Source organism: Acomys minous, assembly GCF_964271855.1.
Source record: "Acomys minous genome assembly, chromosome: 10".
NCBI lineage: Eukaryota > Metazoa > Chordata > Mammalia > Rodentia > Muridae > Acomys > Acomys minous.
Window position 1 is genome coordinate 102,267,653 of NC_140491.1, and position 18,169 is coordinate 102,285,821.

The window sequence follows — 18,169 nt, forward strand, 5'->3', positions numbered from 1 at the left end:
GATTGAAAATGACAGTGAAGAAACCTTAAAGCCATCATCAGCTGTAGGTACTTCTTCTTCTTCTTCTTCTTCTTACACATCAACCAGCCAGAGGAAGGAAACTTCAGCCTCAAGCTATAACAATCGTAGTCTCACTTCAACAGCCATGGCACAAGTTAACGGCACTCCTTTAGAAAATATGGAAGAATTCCCTCCTCCCCCACCTGAGGTACTTCAAGTGCCAATGGATGTGACAGCATTTTCCCAGTCCCCTGAATTCCCCAGCCCCCCTAGAAGACTACCAATCCCCAAAGACTTATATTCTAAACAAAGAAATTTGTATGAATTAAACCGCCTCTACAGACATATACATCCTGAGTTAAGAAAAAACTTAGAAAAAGATTACATCAGTGAGGTTTCTGAAATTGTTTCTAGCCAGACAAACTCAGGGAACTCAACTACAGCAGATGTGCAACAAGCTCGGTATGTTTTTGAAAATACAAATGATAGCACTCAGAGAGATCTGAACTCAGGAAGAGAAAACCTGGAGTGGGATGAAATTCTGAAAGGAGAGGTACAGTCAATGAGATGGATTTTTGAGAATCAGCCACTAGATTCTATAAACAATGGCTCCACAGATGAAGGGTACACTTCCAAAGGCATCGCTGACCAAGAACTCATTGCTGGGGGTGACGTGAAGTATACTACTTGGATGTTTGAGACACAACCAATAGATGCCCTGGGGGTTCCTTCTGCTGGCACTGAAGGAAACACTGAGAAGATTCCTGAGCTAGCTAGAGGAGATGTTTGTACAGCAAGGTGTATGTTTGAAACAAGGCCTTTAGATTCAATGAACAAAATGCATCAAGGCCAAGAAGAAACAGACTATAATGTTATAAAGGATATAACTGGGGGAGATGTCAAGACTGTGAGATACATGTTTGAAACTCAACAATTGGATCAACTTGGCCAGCTTTACTCAGTGGATGAAGTAAACTTACTACAACTCAGGTCAGAACTCAAAGAAATTAAAGGAAACGTTAAGAGAAGCATAAAGTGCTTTGAAACCCAACCACTGTACGTCATTAGAGATGGTTCAGGCCAAATGCTAGAAATCAAAACTGTGCAAAGAGAAGACATTGAAAAGGGAGATGTTAGAACAGCACGTTGGATGTTCGAAACACAGCCTTTGGACACGATTAATAAGGATATCACTGAAATTAAAGTTGTTCGAGGAATATCCATGGAAGAAAGTATCAAAGGTGGGGTGAGTAGAGCAAAGTGGTTATTTGAAACTCAACCTCTGGAGAAAATCAAAGAAGAGTCAGATGAGGCTGTCCTTAAAAAAGAAGCAGTCATAGGTACAGATGTTTCTAAAAAGTGTTGGATGTTTGAAACACAGCCATTAGACATTCTAAAAGACACTCCTGATACAGATCCCACATCACCTGAGGAAAGAATAGGGGGTGATGTAAAAACTACGAAACATCTATTTGAAACTCTTCCAATGGAGGCTTTAAAAGACAGTCCTGATGTTGGAAAGCTTCAAAAAATCACCGCTTCTGAAGAAGAAAAGGGAGATGTTAAGCATCAAAAATGGGTTTTTGAAACTCAACCTTTAGAAGACATTAGGGAAGAGAAGAAAGAGTATACACGGACAGTGAGACTGGAAGCAGTTGACAGAGGCCAGGTAAAGAACTATACGCGCATCTTTGAATCCAGTGATTTAATTAAGGTTGATGCATCCCATCAAATTGAGGTAGAAGGAGTCACAAGAGGCACAGTGGAGTTAAACAAATCTCTCTTTGAGACAACACCACTGTATGCCATTCAAGACCATCTTGGAAAATACCATCAAGTAAAGACAGTCCAGCAGGAAGAAATATTAAGAGGTGATGTAAGAAGCTGTAGGTGGCTTTTTGAAACAAGACCCATTGACCAATTTGATGAAAGTCTTCATAAATTTCAGATAATTAGAGGAATATCTGCTCAAGAAATACAGGCTGGGAATGTGAAATCTGCTAGGTGGTTGTTTGAAACGCAACCTCTTGATTCAATTAAATATTTTAGCAATGTGGAAGAGACAGACAGCAAAACTGAAGAAACTACAGATATTGTTAAGGGAGATGTCAAAACCTGTAAATGGCTATTTGAGACCCAGCCAATGGAGTCTCTTTATGAAAAAGCTTCCATGATAACCAACACTGAAGATATTCATAAAGGTGATGTTCGAACCTGTACCTGGCTTTTTGAAACACAGCCACTTGATGCCATAAAAGATGACTCCGGAGCAGCAGTCAAACTGCAAACTGTAAAGCAGGAGGAGATAGAAGGTGGGGATGTTCGGACAGCATGCTTTCTTTTTGAGACAGAAAATCTGGACAACATACAGGGGAATGACGGGAAAGAAAACAAGCCCGTGGAGACAGATATACAATCTGGGGATGTCTCTGGCATGAAGTATAAGTTTGAAAATCAGTCCTTGGACTCTATAAGTTGCAGTTCAGAGAATGTTTTGAATAAGATCAAAACCCTGAAAATTGAAGACATTCAGAAAGGCAGTGTATTAAGTTGTCGGTGGCTGTTTGAAAACCAACCTATTGATATGATAAAAGAAAATCAAGAAGGTGATGGATTGGTTAAGACCGTGACAGACATACAAGGTGGGGATGTGAGAAAAGGGTGCTTCATTTTTGAGACATTTTCTTTGGATGAGATTAAAGAAGAATCTGATGGTGTCAGCACCAGGGAAACAAATACTGAAGAAGTAATAAAAGGTGATGTAAAAAGCTACAAAATGCTCTTTGAAACACAACCTCTCTATGCAATTCGAGATCAAGAAGGGTTTTATCATGAAGTGACGACAGTTAAAAAAGAAGAAGTAATTCATGGAGATGTACGGGGAACAAGGTGGCTCTTTGAAACAAAACCATTAGACTCCATTAATGAATCAGAAGATGTATACGTTATTAAATCTGTCACTCAGGAAGACATTCAGAAGGGGGATGTGAGTTCGGTCAGATACAGATTTGAAACTCAACCATTGGATAAGATTTCAGACAAATCACCTAATGTTGTACCCATTGCTGACTATATTCAAGGAGGCAATGTGGAGATGAGTAAGCAATTCTTTGAGTCTGAAAATGTTGGCAAGAAGAATTATATAAGAACAGTAAGTGTCAATGAAATTCAAAAGGGCAATGTTAAGACTTCTACGTGGCTCTTTGAAACTCACAGCATAGATGAGCTAGGAGAAGGGTCCAAATATGAAAATATCAAGACAGTCACCCAGGAAGATGTGCAGAAAGGTGATGTTAAGCAAGCAGTGTGGCTTTTTGAAAATCAGACACTGGATTCTATTAAGGAAGTAGATGAAAGTCACACAGAAATGATTAAGGAAGAAATTCCTCCATCAGATGTCAAGACAACGACATGGCTCTTTGAAACAACACCTATTCATGAATTTAATGACACTAGAGTAGAAAAGGTAGAAATTGTTGGTAAAAGTATCAAAGAAACCTTGGAAGACCTTTACTCCCAAAGAGTTGTTGAAGCTCCTGGAATTATTATTGAAGCTGATGAAGTCGGCGATGTCAGAATGGCAAAATACAAGCTCATGAACCAAAAAACTCCTGAGGTACAGAAAGAAGAAGTGATCAGGGCTGATATCAGAAACATAATGATGAACTTACTTTCCCAAAGAGACTGTGCAAAGAAAGAGATATGTGTCAGCGAAGGAGAGAAGGGAAATGTCAATTTGACTAAAACTCAATTACTAAGCAGATCAACTGAATTTCATGTTGAAAAGGAAGAGATAATGAAAGGGGATGTAAAACAAGCAATAAAAAATCTTTTCTCAGAGGAAAGATGTACAAAGAAAGGTATATTAATTCAAGAAGATGAAAAGGGAGATATTAACATGACTATCTATTGTCTTCTTCATGAAAATGCTGGTGACAAGCCTGAGCGTGAAGACATCATAGGAGGTGACGTGAGGCGCACCATTCATAATCTGCTATCTTCTACATCAAATGGTAAAATGTCTGAAAGGACAAAAATCGATGCCTCAGAGAGAGGAAATGTTCAGTTCTTTACAACATGTATAGAGGCTGGAGCTTTGGATTACCTCAAACAACTCCAAACAGGGTCAAATGAAACACACACAGATAGAACGCAAGAAGGACAGGAAGATATAATTGGTGGTGATGTTGAGGGCACAAAATTCCTACTAAAGAAAAGGAAATCTTCATTTGAACGTACTATTAGTGAAACTGACATCATCCCAGGAGATGTGCATAATACAGCCAAAGTCTTCATGACTGAGCCTCAGAGTTCATCTTATAAGACATCAAAAGAAGAGATTATAAAAGGTGATTTGAAATCAAGCCTGAATTCTCTCAGCCAAGCCATGAATCAGAAAACAGTGTCTAAAACAGAAGAAACTATGAACAATGGCAAGCTGACCTCACTCAAGTCACTTAAGGAGTCAAGCGACAGACAGGAAGGGTCTAAGCAATCTGGTGGCATCTCCAGTGATTTTGGGCAAGCCATTGAGTCCCTTGAGAAGGCTACAAATATCAGGACTGAAATATTGAAGAAAGAGCTGATCCTAGATGATCTTGAAACATCATTAAGGTCTTTGAAAGAAGCACAGAGGGGTTTCAAAGAGGTTAATAAAGAAGGAATAATCAAGGAAGATGTACTACCTGGGATAATAGGATTCTCAGAAAGACAAAAAGGGATTTATCCAGCAGCTACCCAGAGAGACAAAAAAAGTCTTCTTCAACCAGTGCCAGGACCATTTGAGTCAGCAAGCAGGCAGAAAGCAGGACTAGGCACTCTTGATGAAACTTCGCAGACAACCTGCCATCGGTCATTAATAGAAGAAAGAGATGAGGCCAATCTTCCTAAAGCTCCTAAGGGCACTGTAAAGATTGTCATTGATCGTGAGCAAAACAATGATGCTCTTGAGAAAAGCCTTAGGAGAATGTCTAACTCAGAACACAGAGCTATGAAAACTGTCTTAGACATGGGTGACAAAATGGGTGTCTGGACCGACAGCAAAGAATTTCTGTGTAGAAGAGACCACATGAGTAAACAGTTGACTGCCACCATGTCAGTGAAGGAAAATCTAAAAACCAAGGAATCAGATAATGTGAAAGAATCAAAGGACAATGTCTTTGGCTCAACCCAGTCTGCGGACAAAGCATTTGGAAAGCAACAGACCCAACCCTGTGAACTACGGAATGACCACTGGAAGTGGCAGCTCCAGGATTCTTATAGGAAGAGTCAAAGAAACACCCAAAACATTAATATATCAGCAGAGGTACGAAGTGACACTCCAGAACCCACCCAGCATCTGGCCAACAAGGCAGCTAGAGAAATGCATGGGATGATGAAGGACTTTCAGAAGCAAGCCTTAGTAAGTCAGGAAAGGCAGTATTCTAACAAAGACATGAAGAAAAATGGCACAAACCTTCAACCTTCACCTGTAGATAAGGACGTACACAGTGTACCAGGAGGGAGAGTTTCTGGGAAAAGCCACAAAATGTTTCAGGAAACTGACAGAAAACAGAAAATTGATGTTTGTTTAGAAAACCAGGACTTTCTAATGAAGACAAATACTTCCAAAGAGTTAAAAATGGCAATGGAGAGGTGCCTTAACCCAATCAACCTTCACCCTGAATGTAGTATAAAAGAAAATGAGGGCTCCCTTCCACCTCCATCTCCCCCTCCTCCGCCACCTTCCAATGCATCATCTGAAATTGAATTTCCTCTCCCACCTCCACCACCTTTAATGCTGCTGCCTGAAAAACATGAGTTTCCTCCCTCATCATCCACAGAGAAGACAAGGATTGAATTAGAAGGCTTCCCAAACCTCCCTCTTCCTCCATCAGTAGATGAGAAATTTGAACAAGAATGTCTATCAGCATCCCTCCCTCCTCCACCTCCACCAACTCCATCTCAACCAGTACATCAGCTTTCCTCCTCTCTTCTGGAAAAGCACAGGGAAGCAATCATACAACAGTCTTCCCAAACAGAAGCCTTGGATTCTCATCAGCTGCACTCACAGGCCAAAATTCTAACAGGAAAATCACCACCTCCAATACTCCCCAAACCCAAACTTCCCAAGAGAATTAAAGATAAAATGAGCCAGTGTTCCCCAAGTGGTGAACTGGAAAGATCACTGTCAGATACGGAAATGAAAACTACCTTCTCAGAGGATCAGAAAAGATCAATGGTAACAATGAGTAGTGAACACACAGAGACAAAGCAGGAAGTGCTCAGAAAAAGTCTTGGTGAAAGAAAACAGCTGCCCGTTGATTCTGCAAATTCACTCCCTCAGCCAGTCCCAGAGATCCCAGCACCCAGGGGAAAACAGACAGCACCCCTTGTTAAATCCCACTCACTCCCATCACGTTCAGAACTACCAAGTCCAAAGCCTTACGTGAGAAAATTTAAGACACCTTTAATGATTGCTGAAGAAAAATATAGACAACAAAAGGAGGAAGAGCTTGAGAAACAGAGGCGGGAGAGTTCTTGCCACAGCATCATCAAAAGAGAACCCCACCACCAAAGCTGTTCAGAGAAGGAGAAAGAAATAGAGTTACACAAAGCATCTGAGGCAATCTCCACACCCAGAAAGGATGCGGACTTCACTAGGGCACAGCCTAACCTGGACTGGAAGAACAGGGCTGTGCATGCAGGCACATCCTCTGACAGCCAGCTCTCCACAGATTCCACATTGTCAGCTGCTACTGAGCGGCTCCAGCATATTCTAGCAGCTTCAGAAGATAAGCTTTCCCTGAGAAAGGAAGGCATAGAGAGCTCGAGGGACATCCTCCAATCAAAATCAGCTTCTGAAATTAGCCAAAGGCACAAAGAACGTAAGACACAGCAAACGTTTGAGCAACATGTGGACAGATTGCCCTTTCCCCAAAGCAAACCCATCTCCCCAAGTTTCAAAGTGAAAACTGTCAAGCTTCCAACTCTAGATCAAACATTGGCTGGAGCAGACCTCAGTTCTGAAAGCCATGTAAAGCAATCTGAGCTTGACTTTCAAAGCCGCGCTGAACAAATGAACCAGGAAATCAAGCAAACCCAAGCAAGTTCGCAGTGTGTTGATAAGCAATCAGTGCTCGAAAAGTATGTTCAGTCGCCTAAAGCAGAGAAAAGGGTAACAATACAAATGCCTAAAGAATATGCAGAGAAAAACCATAAAAGCAAGCTCCAAACAGTTCCCAAGAAGCAAAGAGGATTTGGCGTGGTTGACAGAGGAAATGTCCTAGGGAGTGAAGAAAAACGTCAGGAGTCCTCGATGAGCACTTCAAAAGACGACCGAGTAGTAGTTGAAAGAAAGCACGAATATCTGCAGGACCAGAGAGTACCAAGGGTAGTCCAACAAAAGATCATAGATACACATCTGGACTCCCAGATGCAGAACTTTCAGCAGACACAAATACACACTTCTGGAAGTACAATTGAGCATAACAAACTGCCCCAGCAATACAATGCTCTGCAGGAGAAAAAATGTCTTAGAGACAAGGGCACACAGCAGAGACAGGCCTTCCTTAACACTGAAGAGTCAAAGCAAAAGATAACAGAGAACAAATCTTCATTTTCCTCTGTGAAGGGATCCCTGCAGGATGATGGAAAATGTAACATAAATATACTGGAATTCTTGAGAAAACGGGAAGAGCTACAGCAGCTTTTGTCAAGAGTAAAACAGTTTGAAGCAGAGTCAAATGAAAGTGGCCTGAAAACATTTCAGATGCTGTTAAATATTGTCCCAGTATGGCTGATAAGTGAGGAAAAAAGAGAATATGGAGTTCGTGTTGCCATGGAGAATAATTTAGAAAAAGTCAAAGAAGAAATAACACATATTAAAACCCGAGCAGAAGATATGCTCGGTCACTGTGAACATATAATTCAAACAGCCATGATGGCCTCCCCAACAGGAAAGCAGAGAGATAAACCTACCAGTCTTAATGAAATGTCATTGAAAGTGTCTAATGTTAATGCCAGCTCTAATAAATGCACTGAGAAGAAAGAAAGTAAAACTGTAGAAGAAAAATTAACACACCTCCAAGTAGCAACCCACCATGATGAGGCAGTGACTCATAATCCTGCTGAAGCATATCAGGAGGCTAAGAGAGAAGAGAGTAAGATGGCTCCTCCCTCTTTGAAAACTCGTCCACCATCACCAACTTTCATTACAATAGAGTCCACTGCCCGCCGAGCAGAAACCCCCACAAAGGGTGAGCTTTCTCAGTCCCCTAAAAAGAACAGTTGTACTGAACCTCTCCCCAGAAGACCCCTGGAGCAAACATCTAGTCTTCACAGAACAAGCATGCCCCCATCCCCGCCCAGGAGTCGCTCAGAACAACTTGTCAGACTCAAAGACACCACAGCCAGGTTAGCCAGAGGCACCATGCCCTGTTCACCAGGGACTCCAGTTCCAATTGTAGAGAAGAGATCCGAAGTGGTTATGTCCCCCGCCACACTCCGTAGGCAAATTAAGATAGAAAGTCGTGGCGGGGACTCTCCGCCCACCATCACAATTCCTGTAAACGTAAACCATGTAGTTAGTGGGTCCTTCCGAGAGTCTGTAGATACTCAAGAGGAAGTGAGGAAGATAGAAAAAAAGGAGACTTACGTTCATAAAGACGGAATGAATTCCGTCAATAGAGCAATGCCAGAGACCGAAAGCTACGATGCAGTTGAAATCATCCGCAAGGTGGGAGGGCCTCGCCTATCAGAACACACAGAGAGATTTGAAGCCACCAATCAAACTGTTCAAGTGGCTGAACGTTTTCTGAATGGCCGTGAAAATGAAATAAACAGATGGTTTAGGGAATTTGAGAATGGCCCGGTTTTCGGAGCACAGACAGATAGAAGAACTTATGCAAATGGCGAAATAAACCAGAACATGAAACAAGAGAATCACACATTCTGTAAGGGGGAATTTGGATTATCATCGTCTGGAAATGCTGAGTTTACAGGCTTTTCTTACAGACATCCTAGGCAGCACCAAGAACAAGTGCCTGCAATGCAGCCCAGGGCTTACTCTGAAGCGAGGTCTATGAGGGAGCATTTCTTAGGCATGGATGCTTTCGACAGTCAGATTGTTGGGTCAAAGGTAGCAACCTCGTCATCAAGTAGCTCAGAAGCTGGTAGATCTGGCTTTAACTTCAAGCACGCCCCACCGACCTATGAAGACGTGATCGCCGGCCACATCCTAGACATTGCAGATTCACCTACAAACTTCAGAAGGGATTTTCAAGAGACATGGCAGGAGAGTGAAAGAGTTTTCAAGAGCTTGGGATATGAGACCTCAGAGGCACATGCAACTGAAGTGAGCAGGGCCTTCCAGGAGGAATCCGCCTTTAGAAGTGGTAAATGGGATTTTAGCGCATGAAAGACGGCTAACTCATCGGAAAGCGTGTGTGCCACAGCCAGCAGATTTGCAATTAAAACAGTGTGTGGAAATAACCAAGTAACAAGCTAGGGCTAACCGCTACCCCTGTAAGCTTCGAATTCTCTACTGCCCTTGCTTTCTCCACTTTCTTCTTCACAGTAACATCTAATATGCTCTGCCGTATTCGTTATTAAACCTGGTGTTCAAACTCAGGTTAAATAACAGTTTGAAGATTGCATCAGACATAACCACTGTAGTGGGTTTAGCAATTGTGCAATGATTTCTTTGCTGCAGAACAAACTTATTATTAAAATGTCATGACAAAATTGACTTCATTAAGTACTTTATGGTGGTATCCGATAAAAAACCGTTAGCCTGGTATTGATATGTTTTAACTGCATGCTTTAATGGCCTCTACATTGAATTCAATACACCTTAGGGATAGCCCCAGCCAGAACTCACAGTATGCATAACATGCTGTAAAAATTTTCAACAATCTGATAAAATTATAGATGTAATGTTAGACATATGAGCTTTTGTTATTGAGTTGAGGCTATACCATCCACTGAAACCAAGGTTTTCCATAAGTGATATTTTCACCTTTATGAATAAGAGCCCCAAATTAACCTCATTCACCGATGAGGATAAGAACTATGTATTGTGTTCAGATGATGGGGAATTAATCATTTGAGCATAGTGATATTTTTAACATCAGAAGATGCCTCACTCTATTCTGTTTTCTACACTTTTTACAAATAATGAGGCTTCATGATAAAAAGGATCGGACATAATTAATAGGCATCATTAATATGGTCCATGCTTTTAGACAGATTGAAGGAAACAGCAAACTTAAAAATAAAAACCACTGAAATTAATAATTTTGCCTTTCATATTTACAACATATGTGTCTAGTTTATCAAGTTAATATGGCTTTTTAATGTCCTTGCTTCTGGCATAATTAAGCAAAGCTGTCTAATTAATTTCAAATGTGCAGTTTTTGTTAAGACAGCTCAAAACCATAGACAACACAAAGAAGCTGGTGTTAAGTAGAGAAAAACATCCCAACTGGAATCAAAGAGGCAAAGGGATCCTGTCAGTCATGGACACGCAGAGTGTAAGCACTGGACCAGGTGTTGTAAGAAGGACCTTGGCATCCTTGCTGTCCTGTGTGACAATGACAAAAACAGCTGAGTCATTCTCAGCAGAGGATGGTGAAAAGCAAAGCCCATATTTAATCAATATATCTATGTCCATTGGTTATTGAGGTAACTACTGCTATTTATAAGGACTACCCTTCACAGGAGAGCAATGGGAAGTGGGTAAGAGAAGCAGGAAAAAAAAACCAGAAAGAGCACATATATGGATCCAAAAGGCTGGAAAATCTAAAGCTGGGTGCATAAGGACTAGAGGTCCAGGCACATGTGCTGTATGGGAGCATTTCATTACAAGACAGATAATGGTTGGCGTCATGAGGCAAACCTATCACTGTTGAAAAAGTATTTTAAAAATTATATAACTTCCCGCTTATAAAACTTATGTACTTTAGAAAAATTTATCCATGTGGTTTTAAAGATTAAGATTTTGTGTAAAACTTTATATGTATAGGAAGTTTAGTTGTGTGAAATGATGCATTTTCTTAAGGTTCTTCAAAAGTTTAATTTATATGTTTAATGCATTAACATAAGTCAGCATCATGCATGCTTATGTGTCTGGTGTGTAATAAGCCAAGGTGTATGTGGTAGAGGCATTGAATTTTTGCTTCAGATCCTCTTTGCTAATATACACTGTCCAGACAAAGAGACCTAAAGGCAATTTTTACAGCTTTTTCACTTTATCTGCACGGATAATTAATATAATTGTTTTCTTATGCTTTTACAATTGTTATTAAAAATTGAAATATAGAAGTCTTTATTCATTTTTTCATTTTTAGAAACTGCTGGTCCAAGACAAGGAAATTTGCATAATTTGTCAAAAAACAGTTTATCCAATGGAGTGTCTAGTAGCAGACAAGCAGAATTTTCATAAATCTTGCTTCCGATGCCACCATTGCAGCAGTAAACTGAGGTAAAATGTCTTATTGAGTGTGTCGCATAGATTAACTAACCCTGGAGCATGTGTGTAATCTCTAGTCTCTAGAGCACTGGTCTTCAATCTTCCTAATGCTATGAACCTTTAGTAAAGATCCTCATATTGTGGTGACCCCCCCCACCATGAAATTATTTTTATTGTTACTTTACAGCTGCAATATGTGCTACTGTTAAGAATCAGTAATATAAGTATCTGATATTTCTTATAGTCATAGGCAATCCCTGTAAAAAGATAATTTGTCACTCCCAAAAGGGGGCCGCCGTAACCCACAAGTTAAGTCGCTGGTCTGGAGAGTAGAATTTTCCAGATCTGCCTACTACAGTCACGCAAGACGTGACTCCTGTTTTACTGTGTGCTCAGTGTAGCTGCCAACCCTTCCCTTTCAAATGCCACCTTTCTAGTTGTGGAACCACTTGGGTAAGAAAGCAACCTGCATAGCTGGTCAAGTCAGAATTTTTAAGTTAGTGTTGTGGCTGAAAGTAATAAGCTTTAAATTAGAAGCTCTAAACTCCTTCTGTAAGAGGCACATAGTGAATATTGGCATTTGGCAGCCTATTCTGTTCCCATCAGGACTCATGTTTCATTGGAGTCTAGGAATGGCTGGTCACAGAGAACAGGAGGGTGTGGCTGTAAACGAATAGGTCTGGATGTGTTCCAGGGACACTTGGTATCCCACAGCAGGTGATGGTAAAGATCTTATCTGTTTGAGCTACATTATGTAAGTTAAGAAATGGAATTGGGAACAATATTAGGGACAGGTCCTGGAAAAGCTGTTTATTTCTGAAGAAAAAGACGCATGCTAAATCAACACAGTGCTGTGAGCTTTCCTTTCCCACTTGTCTCAAAGTAGATGCATTGAAACGAGCACGGCATTTGGTAAGGCTGTAGTTTGAAATAATGCTGAACGGAATTTATTTTGTTGAATCTAACGTGCACCTCTCAGACAATCAGCTTCCTGACTTTAATTGGCAATGCCAAATACTCTTGATTGCAACATCATTTTCCCTTAGTTTCTATGACAACACAGCATAATGATCCCCCTCTACTTTTGGGGTGCTCCCTTGCAGGCACCCAGACGGGGGACTCTTTTTCTGACCACCAGTGAAATGTTAGAGCTCTTCAGAAGGCAGCAATGCACATACAGCCTTCTTGTCATTTATTTTACCTTCTGGTGAATTACATACCATCCTTTAACTTAAACAGTCTTCCACGTAGGGATAACTCTGAACGGGGTACTGTTGGGCAGGATTGCACCATATATCCAATAATAGATGTCTCAGTAAGAATAAGAACGCCAATGGGACCCTTCTCTTCTCACTGTTGCCGTTCAGTCTCTGAGCTTTGTTTTTATCCCTCTGTACACATAAATGACATGAACATTAACCATAAGCGAATCATAAAGTTATCGTTCATTTATTCTTTTCCTTCAGTCCTTACACCCAAGCTATTACCCACTTCTTTAACTATAGGACTTACAATCCCTCTTAAGCTGTGCACATTCCATCACAAGCATAACCCAACTATCCTTCCACGTACTGTCTCTCACTTAGGCTCATGCCGTAGCCACCATAGCTAGCAATCTGGTCTCCCTGTGTTAATTTCTGTTACCAGTGCCACTGTCAACAATCTGGCCTAAGAATATCTTCCTTAATGTAGTAAAATGATCTTTCTAAAACACAAATTTGATGTTGCTTCTGTTTGAAATGTAGGCTAGCTTCTAAAACATTAATTTACCTGCAGTTCAAATCTATCCCTGTGTCCGTCCAATTATTGAAGAGTACCCAGTCTTTCTCAGTTACATGTTACTTTCAACACCGAATTACTGCCCTCCAGTTCCAGTAAATAGCTGTTTTTCTCCCATACTTCTGGCTAGTGCCATATAAATCCCTCCTTTTAGGGATGTTTCATATCCATCAGCTGGACCTCCATCAGGTTAATATGCACTCATTCATCAGGCCTCAATGAAGGCTATATCATTCACAAAGCTTATTTAGACTTTCATGGACAGGCTAGTTATTTTTCCTAATTAACCCTCAATTCATTTCTTTCACTTCTCCTACTGACAACATGATCTAATATAATTCTCATAGACATTAATTGTGGTAATGTTTTCCTCTAGTAAAGGTTGACATATAATGAAGAGTCAAAATCGCAGACTCAAAGACTTACACCTTTAAGTGATGTGTCAAAAATACAAAGAAGGCCAAACAAGTCGAATACACGGTACAAAAAAAGAAATAAACAAACAAAAATAGCAAGAACACATTATAACCACTAAACAAAAGAAAGAATAAAACTTTGCTAGCCATATTGGAAGATTCTTTTATGTATTCTATTTTAAATACCACCTCTACACATTCCCATTACTAAAAAAAACAATTTTAATGATCATGTCTTTTTATTTAATTTTTCCACCCTTGTATATTGTTCTAGCACTGTATTTTATTTTTTATTTTGTTGTGTCTTACAACTCTTTTTTGAATCTTTAAACCTCCACTGCACTTGCTTCTTGCATGGCAATTTATTTGGTATGAGCACAGAACATTTGGCCTGTAGATCATTCCAGTCTGAAGTTGCTGATTGCTCACACTCACAAATTATCTCATCCCTCTCTTTGTCTTAGGTACTTCCAAACTGACAAGTAGAGCTAGATTTTAGATTAGACCCACAGTGTACACTATTCCTGGTCAAGTAACCATTTTTTAAGACCTAAGTGTGGGGAATAGGGTGAAAGAGGGAGGGAGGGAGGAACGGGAAGTTACACTTGAGAGGGTAACAATTGAGATGTAAGCTGAATAAATTACTTAAATAAAAAAATTTTAATTAAAAAATTTTCCTTTAAAAAAGAAAGAAAGAAAATGTGGTCTTCATAAACTTACTAGTCATGTGTATGTATTCGTGGTGGTAGTTGATTGGGTTCACATCAAATGCATCGACTGATGCTCACCTCTCTTCCCCCTGCCCAGAGGAATCTCTTCTCTTTCAGTTGTCTCCTGAGTACTTTTGCCTTTTTGGGCTTCCTCTTTGTGTGACAGATGCAGCCTAGCTTTACATATCCCAACACAAGTTCTAATTACATACTTGCTGTAAGGCTTCTTTACTGAGGAGGAAAGACTCTTTAGGGGGTCAAATGATCCTTTCACAGGGTTCACATAAGACCATCGGAATGCACAGATATTTACCTTACAATTCGTAACATCAGCTAAATGATAGTCATAAAGTAGCAAGGAAAATAATCTTGTGGTTGGAGGTTACCATGACATGAGGAATTAACTATATTAAAGGGTCACAGCATTAGGACAGTTGAGAAACCCTGCTCTAATGACATGCGCTACTTCAAGTCAGCACACTCTGTACCTGTTCTATTCTTTCAGTTTTTGTTTCTAAGCCTTCTTAGTGGGAAGAACTAATAAATGTTTACATACACTATACCCTGTGAGCTCAACTATATCCCCAACCAAAATTCAGAACTTGCCTACGTGGCCGCTTCCCTTCTATGTCTGTATGTCCTGTCCTCCATTCCTCAACTGTAAAGAAGATGGAGCCAGGTTCAGTGGTACAGACCTGTGTTCTAAGCTACCCTGCAGCTGAGAAGTGAAAATAACATCACGATCCTTTTGGGCAATCAAATAGCATGCTCTCTAAAAATAAAATATGAAAAGTGAGGTTGAGATATGCCTCAGGGCAGAGACCTTTTCTAGCACATATATAACCCTAGATTCAGTGCCAAGTACTATGAAAACATATAACAGATTTACAATGTCTTATATTCATTTCTTTAGCCTCAGAATGGAACTGGTGATGCAAATGAGGTGGTGAGGTATCTGTGTAACATGCACAAGGTCATGAGTTTGCAAGAGAGTGCTGCATCACCCAAGAACAGTAATTACAGGGCAAGCCTGTAATCCCAGCACTAGGTTTACAGTCACCCATAGCTCCATAGTGAGTTCATGGCTAGCCTGGGTATAAGAGACCAGCAACCACATGGCTGCTTACAACTGCCTTAACACCAGTTCCAGTGGACCTGATGCCCCATTCTGGCTTCCTCCTGTACCAGGCACTCAAGTAGTGAACACAGATACAATAGACAAAAATACACATTTTTTTAAGTTGAATAATAAAATGTATTAGTAGTGCCAAACAATGATCCAAAGTTTTATAAAATTTATTCTTGATTTGATTTACTCACTCTTAATGTTTTTTTTTGGGGGGGGGGAGGGGGAAGTTACTGTATCACCTATGCCAGGTCATTTAGACACTGACTGCACACAGTTCCCGCTCTACTCCCTTAACCTTTCATTTCCATCCTCCAAGTATCATGGAATTTATTAGTGCTTCGTGCTCAGCCAGCACTGGTAGTTGTTTAGATATTCTAGTTATTCAAGTGTATTTTCTTTGACACTCATCAGAAAGTTCTTTGGTGGATCCAGCATTCCTTACATTCTATCATACGGCTAATATTCAGCCCGTGGCCTTCATGGTAGGAAGGCATTTCTGCTAACATTAAAATCTCTGACTGATATTTACTTTCGTTGACTATCTCAAATGTCTCAAATGTTTTATTTCATTACCTTCTGCTATGACACGTTGGAACAGCCTGCTAACCCAATTTTCTTTTCCTTTTTTTATTTGATGCAGTCTTTTCTTGAAAACACAAAGAGCTTTTTTGCTTTTTCTTTCTTTCTTTCTTTCTTTCTTTCTTCTTCTTCTTCTTCTTCTTCTTCTTCTTCTTCTTCTTCTTCTTCTTCTTCTTCTTCTTCTGTTTTTTGCTTGTGGACAATAGGCTTTCACTGTGTGTCTCTGACTGTCCTAGAACACTCTATGTAAACCAAACTGGCCTCAAACTCACAGACCTCCACCTTCTTCTGTCCCCCAAGTGCTGGGACTAAAGGAACGTACGACCATGCCTGGTGTCACAAAGAGTTCTTTTTTTCATTATTTTTTTTTTAAAGTTTGGTGGTACCAAGAACAGCTCTTGGCACTGGCCATTCTGTGTCTGGACTCCAGCCTCAGAAGTCATTGTGTTGGCACAGGATTGAGCCCCTCCGTCTAATGGCACGTGCTGTACCTGAGACCACCTATTACCCTTGGGTAATATACGGAGTGAAATTCTAAGTGCTGAAAGCCACACATCACAGTGGGTGATAGTGACAACCCACATAACGGGAATTTCAATTAGCCGGACTCTTCCTTTCAGTAATAAATGGGTCTTACTGAATCTCCGACTCATTACTAAAATAATTACACAGTTCTCTATGAATTTACAGGAAGTGTACAGAAAACTAAATAGTATTTCTTTTCTTTTGGCAGCTTGGGAAATTACGCATCACTTCATGGACAAATATACTGCAAGCCTCACTTTAAACAACTTTTTAAGTCTAAAGGAAATTATGATGAAGGTTTTGGACACAGGCAGCATAAAGATCGATGGAATTGCAAAAACCAAAACATCTTAGTTGATTTACTTTCCACTGGAGAACCCGATGTGTGTGAAAACCCCACAGCAGATACCCTCTTGCTTGGGGATCTTACTAAACATACAGGTGTTTGTAACAGCAAGTGGCAAAACAATGATTTGAGAATATGGGGGGAGAGGGGGAAATTAAAAATTGTTTGGCCTCCTTGCCAGGAGATGCCTAAGAAAAACCTTCCCCCTGAGGAAGAGCTCAAAGTGAGTAAGGCCAAATGGCCACCCGAAGTGTTAAGCCCTGTCCCCCCAGAATTCAAAAGGGAGTCTCTGATAGGACATGTGAAAAGTTTGGAATATCAGGGGCGAGAGCAAGATAGCTTCCCTGTTTTGCAGCCCTGTCTACATATTTGTCAGAAAGAGGACGTTATAGGAATAAGAGAAACGAAAGTGTACGAAGAAAGAAAAGATGAGAAAGAAGCAAAGAGGAATGTGCCGGACAAGCTGAATGACACTGAAGGCTTGAAAAATAAGAGGAAGAGTGGGACAGAGCTGAGTGACAATAATGTGTGTGTTCAGAGTGATGAAAGGGAAAAGAATGAACATGCCAATGAACCTGATGGTGTAGACATTTTGCCAGTTACAAACACTGATGATGAGGTGGGGCCAGAAAATGGTAGAGAGAACCTCAATAATAATAACAATAACAATGCTGCCACGGCTGTCTCCTCTCTGAATGATGGCAGGCAGAAGACATCTATTTTAGAAGATCCTCACCGATTACAGCCAGCCAATGAAACAAATTGCTGTGCAAGCAAATACCAAATTAAAAGGTTAAAAAGTGCATCTAGAATCTCAGAGTTACTTGATGTATTTGAATCTCAGAAGGCATCCTCCAAGAACGCCCTAGCCTTGGCTCTGGAGAAAACGGCTCACAGAGTGACTGCAGGCAGCCCTGTGCAGTTGCCTCCGGAGCCAGGCCTCCAGCAGGGCTTATCAGCTAAAGGGGAAAGCCTTGCAGCCTCTTCCAGTGTAAACCTTTTACACATTAAAGGAAACCATGAAAATAACAAAAATGTACACCTTTTCTTTTCTAACACTGTGAAAATCACTTCTTTTTCCAAGAAGCATAACATCCTCGGGTGTCATTTAATAGATTCTGTTGATCAACTTAAAAATATGTCTTGCTTGTATTTAAGAGAACTCGGAAAGGACGTCAAATGCTGGCAGTGTGAAGCCACGGGAGCCGCTCAGAGTGGTAGGAAAATGGGCTTAGA

At 40.5% G+C, this 18,169-nt stretch overlaps 2 protein-coding genes across 3 annotated transcripts in view; one reads left to right on the top strand and one right to left on the bottom strand.

Annotated features, from left to right (window-relative positions):
* Positions 1-16,929, top strand: part of XIRP2 (xin actin binding repeat containing 2) — an 83,867-nt gene extending 66,938 nt beyond the window's left edge. For both annotated transcript variants that reach the window (XM_084798899.1, XM_084798900.1), the window contains 3 exons: positions 2-9,374; positions 11,328-11,461; positions 16,796-16,929. In XM_084798899.1, the coding sequence (XP_084655025.1) occupies positions 2-9,374; positions 11,328-11,422 (9,468 nt within the window). In that variant the 3' untranslated portion in view covers positions 11,423-11,461; positions 16,796-16,929. The remainder of the gene's footprint in view (position 1; positions 9,375-11,327; positions 11,462-16,795) is intronic.
* Positions 1-18,169, bottom strand: part of LOC311607221 (uncharacterized protein) — a 66,503-nt gene that overhangs the window by 3,292 nt on the left and 45,042 nt on the right. The gene's annotated exons all lie outside the window — the stretch shown is intronic.